Consider the following 17,699-nt stretch of genomic DNA (forward strand, 5'->3'; position numbering starts at 1 on the left):
AAAGTATGTGGTAATGCTGTTAGGGTTAATTTGCGGAATTGGTGGAATGTTGACAGGGTAGTTAAAGTTAAGGAAATTCCTAACAAAATGTGTAAGTCTGATCTTTCTATGGAATGTCTCAACAAACCTTCTCACAGTGAACCAGTTACTGATGAAATGAATCCTACGGATGTTGATAAAGTTGTTTTTGAACATTATGTACGCAGGAGTGGCAGACAAAGAGTGAAACCTTTGAGATACCGTTAATTCTGTGACATGTATTTGAGTTATGATTTTGATTTCATCTTTCTTCATAATTTGTATCTTTAAATTTATTTTTATTTCTTTTGTTGTTATTGTTTTTCTGTAGACTGTTGTCTTATTGAGTAATGGTTAAATTGTTATTTCCTCGTTTGTAAGGGAAGAAGATAATGTAGTATTGCCGCATCCTCGTGACTCCTGTTCTACGTCTCGAGCTCGTGTTAGAGAGAGCTTGAGACACTCGGAGTCCAGAGGACGGTTGAGGCGGTAGCTGCGACATCGCAGCGGTCTATTTACAGATTAAAAGATATTTACTTTACCTACGCTTGTAGTCTTGATCACTACATTTACCAAATGAACTGCCCGATAGTGAACGGTTAGCAAGGATTTAATCCATGCCGGGGAGAGCTCAGAAAGAAGGCTTCTTGTAAGTGGTCGACCAATATGGGATGTTTGACCTTCTCAAAGGTGGCTGACAAATCTAAAAGCACCAGAGCAGATATCTGGCCTAGAATACCATCCAATCTTAAATTATCAACTACAACTAGGATAACTGCTTACGTGCATGGGACAAAAGCCTGCTAGGAGGAGGTGTCGAAAGTTTGTGGACTGAAGGGGTTCGCAGTTCTTATGAGCGACGTTAGATTGTAAGATTTTTGCAGATTAAGGGAGTGGTGATGTTAGACGATAATTCTTGAGTACATCTGGGTCACCTCCCTGCACGTTCAGTAACGGAAGCACTATAGCATTTTGAAATTTAGTTGGAACTATAGCTTTAGCTAGTTATATGTTTAAAACGCTCTGCAGGGGATGCTGAGGTCAGAGATTGTGTGACTGCTGGAGGGCAAGAGTCAGATTTGACCTTGATCATAACTTCATGGAGCTTGCTCATTTCTTGAAACGAGCATAGGGTGGTAGAAGAGTTCCTTTTTCGACTCAACTTCCGAATCACTGCTGCTGTAATTGTTTATACTATCTCTAATCAACTTTTTTGTTAATTAAAAAAAGTATTTAGATTGTCACTTAATGCCTAGGTAGAAAACAGGGTAGTCCCGATTAATTCTGGGGACACAAATAATTCAGGATATCAAAAAAACGTTTTCTTTATTATTTGCTTCTAAGATTGTATTAGCCTAGTAAGAGGACTCTGCATGTAGAGGTTTTGCCTTTATATTCTGCAAGCTCAGTTTTAAATTTGATTTTGCTCCAAGGTACTGGCTTGGGACGGTTAACAACACGCTTTTGGATTTGTGGGGTGTAGGTCACTAACATGTCTGAGCCAGAAAGGGAGTTCTTCTTCTTTGGAGAGAATGTCTTCAATTAATGGAAAAAGGGGAGGGGGTGTGAGAGTGTTGATAACATTGGCTCCGTATTAATGTGCCACCATTTGCATATGATTTTAATATCCTGCTTGTAGGTCAAATTAGAAAGATTTACCGGAATACAAACTTTCATCAAATAATGATCGGATAATATGCAAGGATGGATGACTATATTGGGTTGAGTCAAATTATACATCCAAATAAGACCTAAGTAAGGGCCAGATGTATCAAAGGCTTTTACCCATTCTGTGTCTATGGAAAAATGTGTTCATACATATGGCCCTAATTTCTTTTTATGTGAGTTGGTAATGTGTTGGTGTAAATTTAACAATGCCATTAACCCAGCAGATTCACTATCTTGAGAGTCCGAGTTCAGGTCATCAATTCAAAAATGGAAAAAGGGAAGTAGATCTACACCTTATATTTGGGTAATTTGCAAAAGAGGTGTATGGATACATTAGTGAATAACTAATGATTTCTGATTGGCTAGGGTATGCACTTTAGGCAGGTAGAACCCACCCACTCTAGTCAGGGCAAGGGAGTAACACACCCAAGATAACCCCTGCTCACCCCCTTGGTAGCTTGGCACGAGCAGTCAAGACTATCCCAGAGGCAATGTGTAAAGCATTTGAACAACACACACAGCACCCCTGATGCACTATCCCCACCACAAAGGAAACACAACACCGAGTTATATAAAAATAAACTGTATTATACACAACATTATTAGACCAAACACAACATGTCTGTGATACCCTGCTACCCAAGCAGGTGTCAGACATTACACAGTACTATTACTCTGCGAAAGCCAGCAGGAGTCACGTAGAACATATAGGTTACTGGTTAACCTGCAACAGAAGCAGTAGTCAAGCAAACATTCCCAAAATGCACATATCAGGGTAAAAGTACATATTACCAGAAAGACATAAGGTCACAGTAAGCACGTTACTAAAAAATGCACTTGGCCTAGTAAACATACCATCATAAATGCCCATAAAAGGAACATCAGGGGATCAAGGAACACATGCCAAGTCATAAAAAAATATCATCACCAATGCATGGGTCATAGTAAAACACATATCCTACATGCCTAGACATCATCACTGAACTTATGCATAGCGTGGAACATTGTCATATGTCCATATCCTCATCAGCATATTTCTAGAGGTGCCACAAACCTTAAACAACGTGGGCAAAACGGGGATGTCCTTGTCCTAATCGTGGAGCTCTTCTGCTCCGATTTCAGCACCCATGGAGAGGTAGGAGTAAAGGCTGGAAAGGCCGGGGACCTCCGCTGAAGGTCACTAACCCAGCCTGCATATGGTCCTCAGCACCCAGTGGGGGCCTAGTGGAAACACGAGCCACAAGACATGGAGGGGGGCCCAGCGGGGACGAGGGACCTCCGTCGAGGTCACCACCCCGCCCACGAGCCACAAGACATGGAGGGGGGCCCAGCGGGGACGAGGGACCTCCGGCGAGGTCACCACCCCGCTCACGAGCCACAAGACATGGAGGGGGGCCCAGCGGGGACGAGGGACCTCCGTCGAGGTCACCACCCCGCCCACGAGCCACAAGGCATGGAGGGGGCCCAGCGGAAACAGGGGCCCTCCGGCGAGGTCACCACCCCACCCACGAGCCACAAGGCATGGAGGGGGCCCAGCGGGGACAAGGGACCTCCGTCGAGGTTCTCCCACCCGCAAGCCTCAATAATACACAGGGAATGGGGGCCGGTGGTGCGGGGGTCTTCCGATGAGGCTTCCACCCTGCCCGTGATATCTGAATGAGGCTTTCCACCCGCGATGTGCCAACACCCAACGTGGTGCGGGAGCCTCTCTCTAGCCCTCCCCGGCCGCAATGGTGAATCCGGCCACAAGTTGGGGCTTACTGGTGCCCCAGGGGCACTGTGCTCAGTGCTCTTCGCCCCAGGGGCACCATGAGGAGTGCGCTCACTCCTGTCTTCATTTTGCTGCGCCCCAGGGGCCCCAGCACAGCGTGTTTCGGACGCACTTTAATGACACAGCCTGCCCAGGTCGTGGTGGTGATTTCTCCCAGCAGCAATATTAGAAAAGCGCTCTCAAGGCGCTAAGCAAATAAGCACTTTCTAGAAGTGGCATTTCTATAATGGTAATAAAAAATCCACCTACACCAGCAAGCAGCATTTCTCACTATCATTACAACCATACCAAACATGCCTACGCTACCCCTCATAAATTAGACAATATCCCCTAGACATAAGGCAGGGCATTTCCAATGCAATCCTATGAGAAGGCAGCACTCACAGGAGTGAGAAACCCAACAGGCTGTTTGTCACTACCAAGACAGGCCACAAAACCAGGCACATATCCTGCCTTCTACTTACATAGCACCCTGCCCATAGGGCTAGCTAGGGCGTACCTTAGGGGTGACTTACATGTAGTAAAAGGGGAGTTCTGCACCAGGCAAGTAAATTTAGATGCCAGGTCCCTGTGACAGTAAACTGCGCATTAAGGCCCTGCGCTGGCAGGACTGAAAGGCTTCTCCTGTGTGTGGTGCAAGCCCACTAGTAGCATTTAATTTACAGGCCCTGGACATAGAGATACCAATGTACAAGGGACTTACAGGTAAATTAAATGTGCCAATTAGGTGTAAGCCAATCATACCAACGTTAGAAGGGAGAGCACCTGCACTTTAGCACTGATCAGCAGTGATAAAGTGCTCAGAGTCCTACCGCCAACAAGAAGAGGTCAGAAAAAATAGGAGAAAGGAGGCAAAAGGTTTGGGGATGACCCTCCAAAAAGTGCCAGGTCCAACAAATAATATACAGGTATTGCTTCTGGAGAAGGTTCCTCTGTCAACCAGGTTTGAGTTACAAATGGGCTATCTGGCTTTGAAGATTCTAATAGACTGAGTACTTCCACTTTATGTTTGACTAGGGAGGGTGTGACAGTTTAAGCCGCTTTTAAAGATTCCCCAATCTGAGGATGAAACATTCGCTAGCATTCGCGCCATGAATTTTCAATTCTATTAAGGACACGGAGGCGAGGATTATGCTTCTCTTTCTTTACTGCTCAGAAAAATAGCAGCTAATCACAAAACAGAAAAACATCAACTACATTTCCCATTATGCTTATCACAATATGTCCACCAATCACATCTCTTCAAGCCCTATTAGAGATCCAAACACCATCTTGAACTCCTCTTTCTTTGCACGGAGGAACAAAACTTGGATCAAAACTATTTCCAATAAACTTGCAGGATTTCAACGTGACGAATGTCCTTGAACACCTTGATCCATTCCGATATCGAACTCGGACACCTCAACCTCTTGATAGGCCAAACCGTTTCTCATTCCGCTTTTTGTTCTGCTCCTATGAAAATCAGACAGAACATTAGGATAACTCCTACAATATCACCTTGACATTATCTGGGGGGAGGGGGAACATAGATAATACATATATATAGGTCTTTATATCCTGACGCAACCATACATTATCAGATCAGCAACCGGGTGGGCTAATCCTTGCCTCCGTGTCCTTAATAGAATTGAAAGATCTTGGCGCGAATGCTAGCAACTTATTCATTCTATGTCAGGACCGGAGGCTCAGATGATGCTAGTCCAAAGCTGATTGAAAAACTCTTGTCGCAAATATCACCCACCGGTTTGTAATAAAACTGCTTGAAAGTAGAATCTGAAGACCAATCACTCCCAATGTGACGGACCTGGAAGCCACCGCTCCTCTGATTGAGTGACCACCAAACTGTGTAATGTCAATCCCTGCCTCGACCATCACTCCTCTTAACCATCTGGCAATGGTCGCAGCAGAAACCGGTTTGAAAGGTTTTTGCAATTAAATCAGTAATTGACCTTCCACATCTGACCTGAGAACTCTAGTTCATTTGTCACTCTGTTTCAAACAATTCACTACACACAGTTTTGAATTGAAAGGAAATGCAAAGTACTCTATACTTGCAGGCATCGTTTTTGTCCTTCTAGTAATATTGAAAGAGACACCTTCCAGTGTAAACACTTTCACATCCGAAGATTGTCGACATGCTGCAAGGCACAACAACATTGCAGATTTTGCCGATAATTGCTTCCTAGCTAAAGAATTGTTATCAGGCCATCTCTCAAACAACTTAAGCACGAGGCTAACATCCCACAGAAACGTTGGCTTCGGAGGATTAGAAACTCTAATGCCCTTAAGAAGCTTAGAAATGACCGGATGCATTCCCACTGGATTATTACAGACTTTAGCGTGACCCGCTGAAATAGCGGAACACAAATTATTTATTGTCCTGTAGGACAGGCCCTCCGCCGCCTTTTGCGACAAACAATTTCTATTTCCACTATTCCTGCCTCCACGGGATCCACATGCCTTCCCAAGCACCAACTTCACCAAGCTCTCCATGCTGAGGAGTATCTCTTCCTGGTAGACGGTGCCCATGCTCTACTGATAAAACCTGTAGCTGTGTCCGAAAAGCCTGGCAAGCACCACTGTTGCCTGAAAGCCTCCAGGCCATCAGATGCAATTGCCTCTCCACCACAAGAGGCTGCAGTTCCCCTTGGGGACCCAGCAGAATGTCCTGAGACCATGGAAGGAGCAGGGGAGATTCGCAGGCTAACTCCAGGAGTAGTGGAAACCACGGTTGCACCTTCCAGACCGGAGTGATCAAAATCACCTCTGCCGATTGCTTCCTGATGTGAGTTGCTACCCTCGGAATCATCGCAAAAGGGGGAAAGGCATAGTTGAGGCCCTCTGACCAGTCCTGGGAGAAGGCATCCATGGCCCTCGCGGGAGGGTCCATCCTCCAACTGAAGAAATCATCCAGCTGTCGGTTCAGACGGGAGGCAAAAAGATCGATTTTGAAACAACCCCATATTTCTTGGGTCAGGAGGAAAAGATGGGGAAGGAGCTTCCAGTCGCTGTAATGTTTGAGGTACCTGCGGTTCCAATCGGCTATTACATTGGACTGCTCCGGGATATACTCCTCTACCACAATCAGCCTCTTAGACAGGCAATAGTGCCAAAAATCCTTGGCTATCTCCGCTAGCAGGGGGGGATCTCGTACCCCTCAACTTGTTGATATAGCGGACTGCTGAGATGTTGTCCATCCTCAAGAGAATGGAGCACGAGACTTTCTTTGGGGACAAGGTCCTGATCGCAAAGGATCCTGCTAGTAGCTACAGACAATTGATATGAAGCTGGAGTTCCTGTTGGGACCAGCAGCCTCCCGTGGAGATATCCCCGCATCGGGCTCCCCAGCCCCACCGACTGGCATCTAATTCTATGATCGCCTCTGGTCGGGAACTGAAAATAGCCCTGCCATTCCAAGCTTCCACTTGCATCAACCACCACCTGAGCTCTATCCTGACCTCCTCTGTCAGGGGAACTTGTTCCGAATACGCTAAACCTCTTTGCAAGTGTTGAATCTTGAGCCTCTGCAGGGCTCGGTAGTGTAAAGGTCCCGGGAATATTGCCTGAACTGAGGAAGCCAAAAGGCCCATCAGACGAGCTATCTTTCTCAGGGACAGAGACGCTTGCGTTAGGGCCACCCTCAATTCCTTCTTGATGTCCCGAAGCTTGGAATGGGGAAGGATCAGCTGCGAAGTCTCCCCGCGTTTATTACAAACCCCAGGAACTCCCCCGATCTGGTGAGCACAAGGACTGACTTGGACACGTTTATAACGAACCCGAGATCCTGTAAGAGAGAAATTGTCATGAAACCGTGTTGCTTCACCAACTCTTGGGATTGAGCCATGATCAAAATATCATCTAGGTATATTATCAGCCGAATCCCTGTCTCCCGAAAGCGAGCTACCACCGGCCTGAGCAGTTTGGTGAAGCACCTGAGTGCTGAGGAAAGCCCGACAGGCAGGACCAAATATTCTAGCCATTTGTCCTTTCATCTGAATTGGAGGAACCACCAGTGAGAATGCCAAATGGGGATCGTTAGGTAAGCGTCCTTCAGGTCCAGACGCATCAGCCAGTCCCCAGTCTGGAGTCAATCTGGAAGAAGATGGAGGCCTTCCATCTTGAAATGCTGATAAACAATGAAATAATTGAACTCTGTGAAGTTTAACATAAAGCGGTGTCCTCCTCCCTGCTTTTGAACAAGAAAAATGTTGCTGCAAAACCTGGTCGGTGGGGTTGGCAAAAGGCCAACGCTCGTTTCTTTACCAAAGCCTTTATTTCTAGATCGATAAAGTTGGTCGCTAGTAGAGAAAAACAGAGGGGGGGAGGCAGAGACTGTTGGCCTGGAATTTGATAAAATTCTAAGCGAAAACCCTGCACAGTCTGCAACACCCAAGCATCCTGAGTCACTTGGAGCCAATTGTGAAGATAGAACTGTACTCGACCCCCCCAACTGAATTAGTGAAGAATCCAGAAGTCTTACCTGCTGAATAACCTGTAGGGGCGCTAGCTCGTGCGCCTCCTCGCTGTCCTCTGCTCCATTGGAAACGGGAGCAGGAGGGGAAGAAGGTACCACCTCGGTGTAATCTTGGCCTTCGCTGGGGGCCATGAAAGTATGCGCCCCCTGACGAGCGGCCCCTGCCTCGTCCAGCCCGGCCAAAAAGGCCCGAATGAAACACTTTCTTTAAATTAGCTTGCTGTAGTAAAATAGGTGTTTTTGACCACTTACTTTGTGTTGCACCACTTTGCATCTGGATTAGTTGTTCAGTGTTCACCAGTTGCAGATTACATTTTGTATTCAGTTTAGCTGCCTATTGACTATCGTAGCGTTAGACACTGCAGTTAAGTTGTGTTTTTCCACATGTAAACTGTGCTTGTTTATCGTATTCTTTCTCACCGGGCAGTTAGTCAGTCAGCATGATAAGAATGTACCAGACTTATGATTTTTCAGTGCAGGGAACGGTTCGGCCTTGGGAGCAGTGCCTTGGGATGTTGGCCAGTTCTCAATGTTTTTATTCCAACTCTGACCAACAGTAGCCAGGATGTTTGAATATTTCTCTTTCATAGGAGGGGTTTTCGCCAGAAATCCCTTTCGGTTCTTTAAGATATAAAAAGCTGGCCCTGCTCAGTAATAGTGGAATTTCCATGACCACGGTCAGGATTAGATGTCGAATGCTTGACACACACACTTGTCCCGTGAGGGTGGATATCTCCTTCTCGCAGTTGAACGGGGTCATCTTCTTGATGGCATGAGAAAGATGAAGAGCCTGGCAGGCCCTAGGGTGATGAATTTTTACTTTATTCTTTGCTTTGCAATTATGATATAATATAACCACATATATTTGCTGTGCACATTGCAGTTGAGAATCATTTTGGGTATATTTTCCTTTTATTACTGTGACTATTTTTAAACGTGTGCTTTCAACCTACTAATCTCCTTTAAGGAACCTCGTGGTGAAATAATAATAAATCTCTTCTTTGGACTGAGAAGTGCATTCCAGAGATTGTTGTCAGCTTGGTTATTAGTGAAAGCAAAACACTTGCGCCTTGTCTAAGGTAATAAATGTTGTTACATATTTTGCAATGTCTTTTACAAATTTGTTGCCGAAAAGCCAATCCTCGGCCAGGGGGCCCGCATCCACAGTGGCAAGCTCCATCAAATTGGAGTCTATCCTCATGAGGAGGGATTTGCGCCTTTCTGTCTATATGGCGCAGTTGGTGTATCACTCTCCGAGTCCACTCGGCCAGGACGTGGGGATCAATAGAGGCATAAGTTTCTTTGGCTCTCAAAGCCATCTTGAGGATTTTCACCCAAGGGCCTGTTAGATCCAGAAGTTTATCCTGGCAGGAGCGCCAGGCCCGGTCGATCCCTTTCTTCGGATCTTTGGCAAATTTCTTCAGGAGTGTTAACATGATGGCATCAATCTCGGGCGTTTCCGCCACCTTATCTGGTATTTCAGGCCTAGGCCATTCGGCTCGCAACCTATTGCGGACCTCTTTGTCAAAGCTCTTGCGCAGCTTATCATGCAAATATTCTGCTGCCGTCTGCGCAGGGGCCCAATCTGCAGAATATGTGTGCGCTATATCCTCTGGGTTGAACTGAAATGGGTTGGGAGGGACAATGGAAATCTCCTGCGCTTTTGAGGAAAGTGACTTCCTTGATCTTTTACGCTTGCGCAAGGAGGTGCTGGAGTGAAAGGATTCAGAATCACTGGGGTCAGAGTCGGATGAAGCATGATCCCCTCTAGTGAAAACACTGGACGTGGACGGGGTGAACAATATTGGTAGCAGAGGGTTGGTGCAGTGCAGCCATGGCTCCATCATGAGGCCAAGAGGAGGGAGCGTCCTTAGAAGTACCAGGGAGAGAAGAACTCCCTTCCACCAAACTACTCTCCGATAAAGGAATAAGACTTTGGTTTTTAGCGAAGTGCTCTAACTGCTGCGTGAAAGTTTTTAGAGCCACCACCAACGCGTGACTGATCTGCCGAGGGCAGAAGCTTCGAGGCGCCTGCTGACCGACGGCTGAACCGAAGCGGTGATTGCCTCAGACAGACCGTCGCCCAGGAACTGACCGTCCTCGTAGTACTGCCCATACTCCTCCTCCTCGAAGAGCACCCAATCAGTCATAATATAGATCCGTCAAAGACCAGTAATCACTCAAACTTCAGGGGGAGCCACCCCTAGTGCAAGAAATATAGATTGGCCCCCAAGAAGGAGGACGTCCGAAGAGCCACAAGGTGTTATGGAAAAATCAATATATACACGAGTGCACTCCGCTCAACTGCAGGGCCAACTCTGTTGTTGCAGCCTGAGTATGGCGTGTACCGCGATGACAAGAAGCCAGGAATGCGAAAAATGCGCGTAATTCCCGGCATCCTGTCAGTGCTGGAGGAGGAGAAACGAACGTAGGACAGCACGTAGCCCAATCCTACTAGGGTAGCCCAACTGGGCTATGCACTCGTCTCCGGCTCTCCGCCCGGGCCTGACAAGGGGAAGGCTCCGGGCCAGCACCAATACACCGTAGTTAGGGGGGAAAAAACCTTTGCAGAAAAAACACCCAGTGCTCCGCACGTTGAGGGTACTGACCTGTCGCGACGCTCCTCGGAAGGCCGGCTGCCACCGCTACTCGCAACAGAAGGCAGCCGAACGGGAAGACGATAAACAGAGGAATGCGGACACGCCGCAATCAAAACTAATAGCACGGATTGAGCGTTGCGCGGACAGGAAGAGATCCTGAGCGCGACGCGAACAATAATGCACAAAGGTAACAATATTTAAATGGAAAAATGTAAGAGAAGTGAGAGGCACTTATCTTATGCTCGAGCAGCAAAGAAAGAGAGAGTTCAAGATGGTGTTTGGGTCTCTAATAGGGACCGGAAAGATGTGATTGGTGGACATATTGTGATAACCATAATGAGAAATGTAGTTGATGTTTTTCTGTTTTGTGACTGGCTGCTGTTTTTCTGAGTAGTAAAGAAAGAGAAACATAATTTGAGCCTCCGGTACTGACATAGAATTGTTAAAAACGTATTGTTTGTTGGTCCTGGGGGAAGGCTGTTGAGGTCCTGATTACTCAATAGGGTGTGGCTAACATACATGCCATTTGCTTCTAAAGTCAAGGCAAGCATAGGGGAGATACTACATTCAGTGTACCGGAAAGGCAATAGATATAATGCTGAATATGTAATGTTTTGGTCATACTGGCTGGCTCTTGGTCCCAGCAGACATGACCGGGCACGGCTAGGTGCAGACAGGCTTGTCTTTGGCAAAATGCTTGCAACACACACAAAATGTTCAAACCACATACGCACACAAAAACACATTACTCTTTCAAAACTCCATACAATTGTGTACTCCCAGGTGTGACACAAACACAAACTCCAACTCTCACTTGTACATCCTCACTCCTCATTTAAATAACATTACAATCAAGGTATCTCTCAACCACATCAAGAATCTTCAGTGCCACACAAGGCTGCACACAGATACACAATTATACAGACATTCTGTTCTGCCGGGCACACAGACTACCTTACCTCATTCCACTCCGTTCATACCTTTCTGTGCCTCACCATTCTCACCTGTCTATCTCATTTTTCTTTCTGCCTCAACTCTCTCTGCCTCACCATCCTCTTTCTTACTACATATATTTTAAATTTACCTCATTATTAGTTCAATGCCTAAACCCTCAGCCTCTCTTTCTCATGTCCAACCTCTGTTCCCTTTCCTTCACCTCTCTAAATATCTACTTTCAGACTACCTCTATTACTCTGCCTCGATCATCAACTATTCTCTCTCTCTTGCTCTTTCAAGAAAACACATAATTATCTCTGGACCTCCTTCTCCATTTCACCTCACCCACTCCACCTCAACTATCTCTCTCAAACTTTTTCTGTATGGATCGCTCTACACAACCGTCTCTTCCTCTATCTCACAACTCTGTATCTCTATAATAACATCACCTCTCTTTCTATAGTTTATGTATGTCTCTCATCTTCCTCGTTTCCTCTGCACCACATTTTTCTTTCTACACTTCACCTGTCTATAATCTTGGTACATGAAATGTTTTTCTCTACCTCTTCTCATTTGCTCTCTCTATCTTGCATCTATGTTTTCTACTTCCACTTCTTGATGCTTTTACCTCTCTCTAAATCACATGTTATCTCTCTCTCCACCTCAACCCCTGGAATACTATCCTCTTCTGCCTCTCTCTACATTGCTTTCTTCCTATCTTCATATCTCCCTGCCGCATTCTCAACTATACCTGTTTCCCTAACTTTCTTTTCACATCTTCCTCTATCTAGCACTCTTTATCTTTCCCTCTGGCTACTTCACATTTTTCTATATACTTTATTTCTCTCCACCTCACATATCTTTCTACATCATTTCTGTCTCTCCCTTCCATCTCTACTTCATACCTCTCGCAATACTGTTCTATTGAAGTCTCTGTCCATCTCCTGTATCCTGGCCTGTCCCATTCTTACTCAGCAGGGTCACAGGTAACTGTCTAGCTGGAGAGGTTTACACATATGCAGAGGTGAGGATGGACAAGGCAAGGATAAGAAATAAAGAGAAGTCATTTAGGTTTTCACAAATGAGATGGTGACAATCCTTAAAAGCAGTGCTTTGATTTCAGAGCCCTAAATGTGTGTTGCCCAGGGCCCTATAAATCCTTAACATATCAATAAACTGTAAACCATAGCTTCCTATGCTAGTTATTAATAGAACAGTCACATTCTTATAGGGAACAAAGCACCAGATGTATAAAGCATTTTTTCGGTCACAAACAGAAAGGTTTGCTGAATCGGGCCATTTGCGACCGGAAAAATGCTTTTTCTAATGGACAAAATGCAAGTTGGTAACTTATTGCTGAATCACATTTTGCATTTGCAATTTGTTATTTGGAAGAGGTGTGTTTAGTGCATCTCTTACAAATACTGAATCGGTATGGTATATTTTACGGTTGTGCGACCAAACTTTGACTGCAAAACAGTTATACCTTACCACCAGTTGAGAAACTGGTGGAAACTCATTCGTATAGGGAGGGAGGGGGGGTCGCAAAGGGATTACTTCTCCTTTGAGAGTGTAAATAATTACATTTTTAGGAGCAGCCAGTGTCTACCCTTAAAAAAATGAAACTTCAAGGATTTCTTTTTTACTTTTTGAACGCATTCCGTTTTTCTTTAGAGAAAATGGGCTGCATTTTTTTTTTTATCTGTTTATTAAACATTGTGCATAAACATCAATACAATAAACTATTAAGGATTTTACAGTCCGTCTACATACTTTTATACTCTAGTACGGTGCTATTGCATTGTGTTGTGCCAGAATACAACTTAAAACTGTGTAACTGGTGGTTAGGGTCACGCCTGAATACCAACATGCGCGTGTTAATTTCAAAAGTAGGTCTGGCCTACACCAGTCGGAGGGGTGGGGAAAGGGAGGCACATCACCTATGTGTGTAAATAAGCTGTGGAGCCGTTGACGGGGCTTGGGGGAACAAAGGGACGTCCAGCGTCCAAGCATAGTGAGCGAGACAAGATACCGGTTCTGTGGGGTCGCTAACAAGGGGATAGGCACCTTTAGGCACTACTTTGCTGTACTGAGAAAGGACACGAAGGTGTCAGGTCTGAATAATTAAGAGACAGCAGACGGAAGGCCAAATATAAATATTGAACAGGGAGGTAATTCCAGGGTGCTGAGTATCTCAGGGAGGGTGTGTATCCTCTCTGGCTTCTATGCTCACCACATAATTGTCCCAGATTTCGGCACCGCCTTGTATCAGGCCCTTCTGTTGTAATTGGCGTAGTGTCCGCGTCTCAGCTTGCGAGCGACTAAGCAGGTCGCGAAGCCAGGCGGTATGTGGGGGAGCGCGCGGGCCTTCCAGTGCATGGCAATCAGGCGTTTAAAGACTGCGAATGCTAAGTCTATAAATCTGTGGAGGTGTTTGCTATCCTTAGCTCGGTGGCGTATGCCGAGTAAGCAGGATTCAGGTGTGGGAGTCAGAGTATGGTCTGCGATATCTGCTGTGATGTTAGTGATTTGTTGGCAAGCCGTATTAATGAAGTGGCAGCTCCAGACCATGTGGTAAAAGTCAGCCGCTGGAGTGGCACATCTAGGGCACACTGGGTTTGTGTTCGGATATATCCTTTGAATGCGGGCCGGAGATAAATATGAGTGGTGGATATAATTAAATTGGGTGTACCGTAGTCTGGTGTTGCGGGATACTGTCTTAATCAGTGTGAGGGCTGCGTCCCAGGCTTTTTGTGATAATAGTGTCGAGAGGACGGCGTCCCATCGTGCTTTTGTACGTGTCAGGTCCGGGCAGGCCTCTGTTAGTAGCCCTTTGTATAATTTAGTTATAATGCTTTCTGCTTCTCCTATAGTAAGGATTGAGGTGAGCAGATGGGATTCACATGGTTCATTATTGCCGGGGCGCCATAGATTAGTAAGTAGACTTTTGGTAGCACTGTATATCAAGAAGGCTCCTGAGTGCATGATCCCTGCAGCTACAAGTTCTTTGAAGGTGCGCATTGTAGAACTTGAGTAATAATCCCCCACGTTTAATGTACGTAAGACGCGCGTATCATGGTGTAGTGAGAGAGCTTGGGCCCCTGGTAATTGAGTCAGCGGCAATAGAGGGGAGTAAGTAGGTGAGGGGGACTTGCCTTGAACGTATCTGCCAAAATGGGCTGCATTTAAGGAAAAAAAGATTGCTTTATTTAAAAGCAGTCACTGGCATGGTGGTTTGTTGACCTAAGCATGCAACAATCACTGTGATGTCTTTGATTCCTAATGGGTCAGAAACCGCAACCTACGTCATTAATATTGATGAGGTAGATCGATTTGTGACCAACAAGGAGTCTCTAAATGAAACTCAATGAGCTTCATAAATTAGGAATAACGATTCAGAGAGAATCACAATAAAGAAGTCAGTTTTCCAAATGTTTACACATCTAGTCCAAAGTTAGGATATCAAAGAGTTCAACGTACAGACAGGTGGACAAAGGTGATTAATAAAGAAATGTATCCTGAAAGATGAAACTACTTTTTTTAAATATATGTTTTTGTTTCTTTCTAGCGCATCCCTTAATCCATTAAAGAGGCAATCTCCACCTGACTGCAAATATCGAAGTACAAGTTGTGAGCAGGTATTTGTGAAAACAAGTAAGAACTCCAAACGGACCCTTTCTGGACCTTCCAGATTTAAAGCAGTTAAAGACCACACACTGAGGTCACATTGACTCTTTGATGTATATAACAAGGTTACCAAGTGACCCCATTGCACGGTACACCTGAAGTCCTGCATTGTATCAAGCATGCATAGCATTCTGGGACATGTAGTTTAGATTTAAAGACCGGTAGTATGGGTGCAAACACATCATGATGCAATGTGCTGCTCTTTAATGAGCCGAGGCTGGCTGAAGGGGTCATATATACCAGTGGGCCCTGTAGTCTGACAATTATTAAACATTCCACAACCGTGTGAGTGGCAGAAGACGACTGGAGTCCTCCACTCACAATATGATCTGTCTGCCACCCCTGGGCCCTGGGGAAAAGGGCAGTAATTCATGGAATCAAGACCTAAGTGGTGCAAACTGTCCATTTCCTTCCAGCCCCAAAACAAGGCAGATGCAGAGGATGGGCCGGTGCGGGTTGTGGAGCCCAGGATCCTGCACAGGGGGCAGATATTTCACAAGACGAACACTCCGTTTTTAAGTGTCCTATTTAAATTTGCCCTGGGTTTCAATCTGTAAATATGTAATGTTCTTCTGTATAACCTTGTATCTCCTCTGTAATGTCTCTAAATATATGTTATGCAGTTAATAAGTGTGATGTAAATAAGCGCTCCGACACTCTCGGGTAAGGAACGCGCTATATAAAATTGCAGAAATAAATAAATATATACAAATATAAACACAAGGAAGACTCTGGGCTCTGTGACTTTAATGACTCCTTAAAGTGCACCGGGTCCTGCCCCCTCCCTCTCCCCTCCTCAGACTCACCTCCCCTTAAAGTGCACCGGGTCCTGCCCCCTCCCTCTGCCCTCCTCAGTCTCACCTCCCTTAAAGTGCACCGGGTCCTGCCCCCTCCCTCTCCCCTCCTCAGACTCACCCCCCCTTAAAGTGCACCGGGTCCTGCCCCCTCCCTCTCCCCTCCTCAGACTCACCCCCCCTTAAAGTGCACCGGGTCCTGCCCCCTCCCTCTCCCCTCCTCAGACTCACCCCCCCTTAAAGTGCACCGGGTCCTGCCCCCTCCCTCTCCCCTCCTCAGACTCACCCCCCCTTAAAGTGCACCGGGTCCTGCCCCCTCCCTCTCCCCTCCTCAGACTCACCTCCCCTTAAAGTGCACCGGGTCCAGCCCCCAACCTCTGCCCTCCTCAGACTCACCTCCCTTAAAGTGCACCGGGTCCTGCCCCCTCCCTCTCCCCTCCTCAGACTCACCCCCCCTTAAAGTGCACCGGGTCCAGCCCCCTCCCTCTGCCCTCCTCAGACTCACCTCCCCTTAAAGTGCACCGGGTCCAGCCCCCTCCCTCTGCCCTCCTCAGACTCACCTCCCCTTAAAGTGCACCGGGTCCAGCCCCCTCCCTCTGCCCTCCTCAGACTCACCTCCCCTTAAAGTGCACCGGGTCCAGCCCCCTCCCTCTCCCCTCCTCAGACTCACCTCCCCTTAAAGTGCACCGGGTCCAGCCCCCTCCCTCTGCCCTCCTCAGACTCACCTCCCCTTAAAGTGCACCGGGTCCTGCCCCCTCCCTCTCCCCTCCTCAGACTCACCTCCCCTTAAAGTGCACCGGGTCCAGCCCCCTCCCTCTGCCCTCCTCAGACTCACCTCCCCCCCTTAAAGTGCACCGGGTCCTGCCCCCTCCCTCTGCCCTCCTCAGACTCACCTCCCTTAAAGTGCACCGGGTCCTGCCCCCTCCCTCTGCCCTCCTCAGTCTCACCTCCCTTAAAGTGCACCGGGTCCTGCCCCCTCCCTCTCCCCTCCTCATACTCCCCTCCTCCCCTTAAAGTGCACCGGGTCCTGCCCCCTCCCTCTCCCCTCCTCATACTCCCCTCCTCCCCTTAAAGTGCACCGGGTCCTGCCCCCTCCCTCTGCCCTCCTCAGACTCACCTCCTGCCCTTAAAGTGCACCGGGTCCTGCCCCCTCCCTCTGCCCTCCTCAGACTCACCCTCCCCCCCTTAAAGTGCACCGGGTCCTGCCCCCTCCCTCTGCCCTCCTCAGCCTCACCTCCTCCCCTTAAAGTGCACCGGGTCCTGCCCCCTCCCTCTCCCCTCCTCAGACTCACCCCCCCTTAAAGTGCACCGGGTCCTGCCCCCTCCCTCTGCCCTCCTCCGACTCACCTCCCTCTTAACGCAAAGCTCTGTCATCACCCGCTGGAGACTGCGGTTTCACTTCCGGGTCACAAGAGGCAGCGACAGAGTGAGGAACGGAAGTAGACACGTTCTAGTTTACTGAGAGAAAGAGACACACACATAGTCCATCGACTAATTTTTCCTTCCGGGTCATTAGCGGCAGGGACAAGTACCGGAAACTGTGAAACTACCCCGAGGCCTGTGTGTAGAAGCACTTCCGGGTCATCGGCGGCAGAGTCAGCACCAGCAGCCGGTCCTGTCCTGTCTCAGGTTCTGCAATGAGGAGACCCGGAAGAGTCTCTTCTCAAAAAATGTTTAATTAAAATAAACACAGTGAATACGGAGTCATCACACAGCTCCTATTCCTATAGCAGTGTAAGGAACCCCAAGAC

At 47.2% G+C, this 17,699-nt stretch overlaps 1 protein-coding gene across 2 annotated transcripts in view; it reads right to left on the minus strand.

Annotated features, from left to right (window-relative positions):
- The window catches only part of LOC138293763 (zinc finger protein 551-like), a 104,844-nt gene extending 87,457 nt beyond the window's left edge, over positions 1-17,387 (minus strand). The window contains exon 1 of one of the 2 annotated variants that reach the window (XM_069233105.1): positions 17,296-17,387. Coding sequence is in view for 1 of the 2 variants with exons in the window: in XM_069233104.1 (XP_069089205.1) it covers positions 17,296-17,322 (27 nt within the window). In the remaining variant the exon portion in view is untranslated. The remainder of the gene's footprint in view (positions 1-17,295) is intronic. The other variant, XM_069233104.1, reaches the window with a different exon arrangement.
- Positions 17,388-17,699: the final 312 nt, after the last annotated feature.

This window comes from Pleurodeles waltl, chromosome 4_2, assembly GCF_031143425.1.
Source record: "Pleurodeles waltl isolate 20211129_DDA chromosome 4_2, aPleWal1.hap1.20221129, whole genome shotgun sequence".
NCBI lineage: Eukaryota > Metazoa > Chordata > Amphibia > Caudata > Salamandridae > Pleurodeles > Pleurodeles waltl.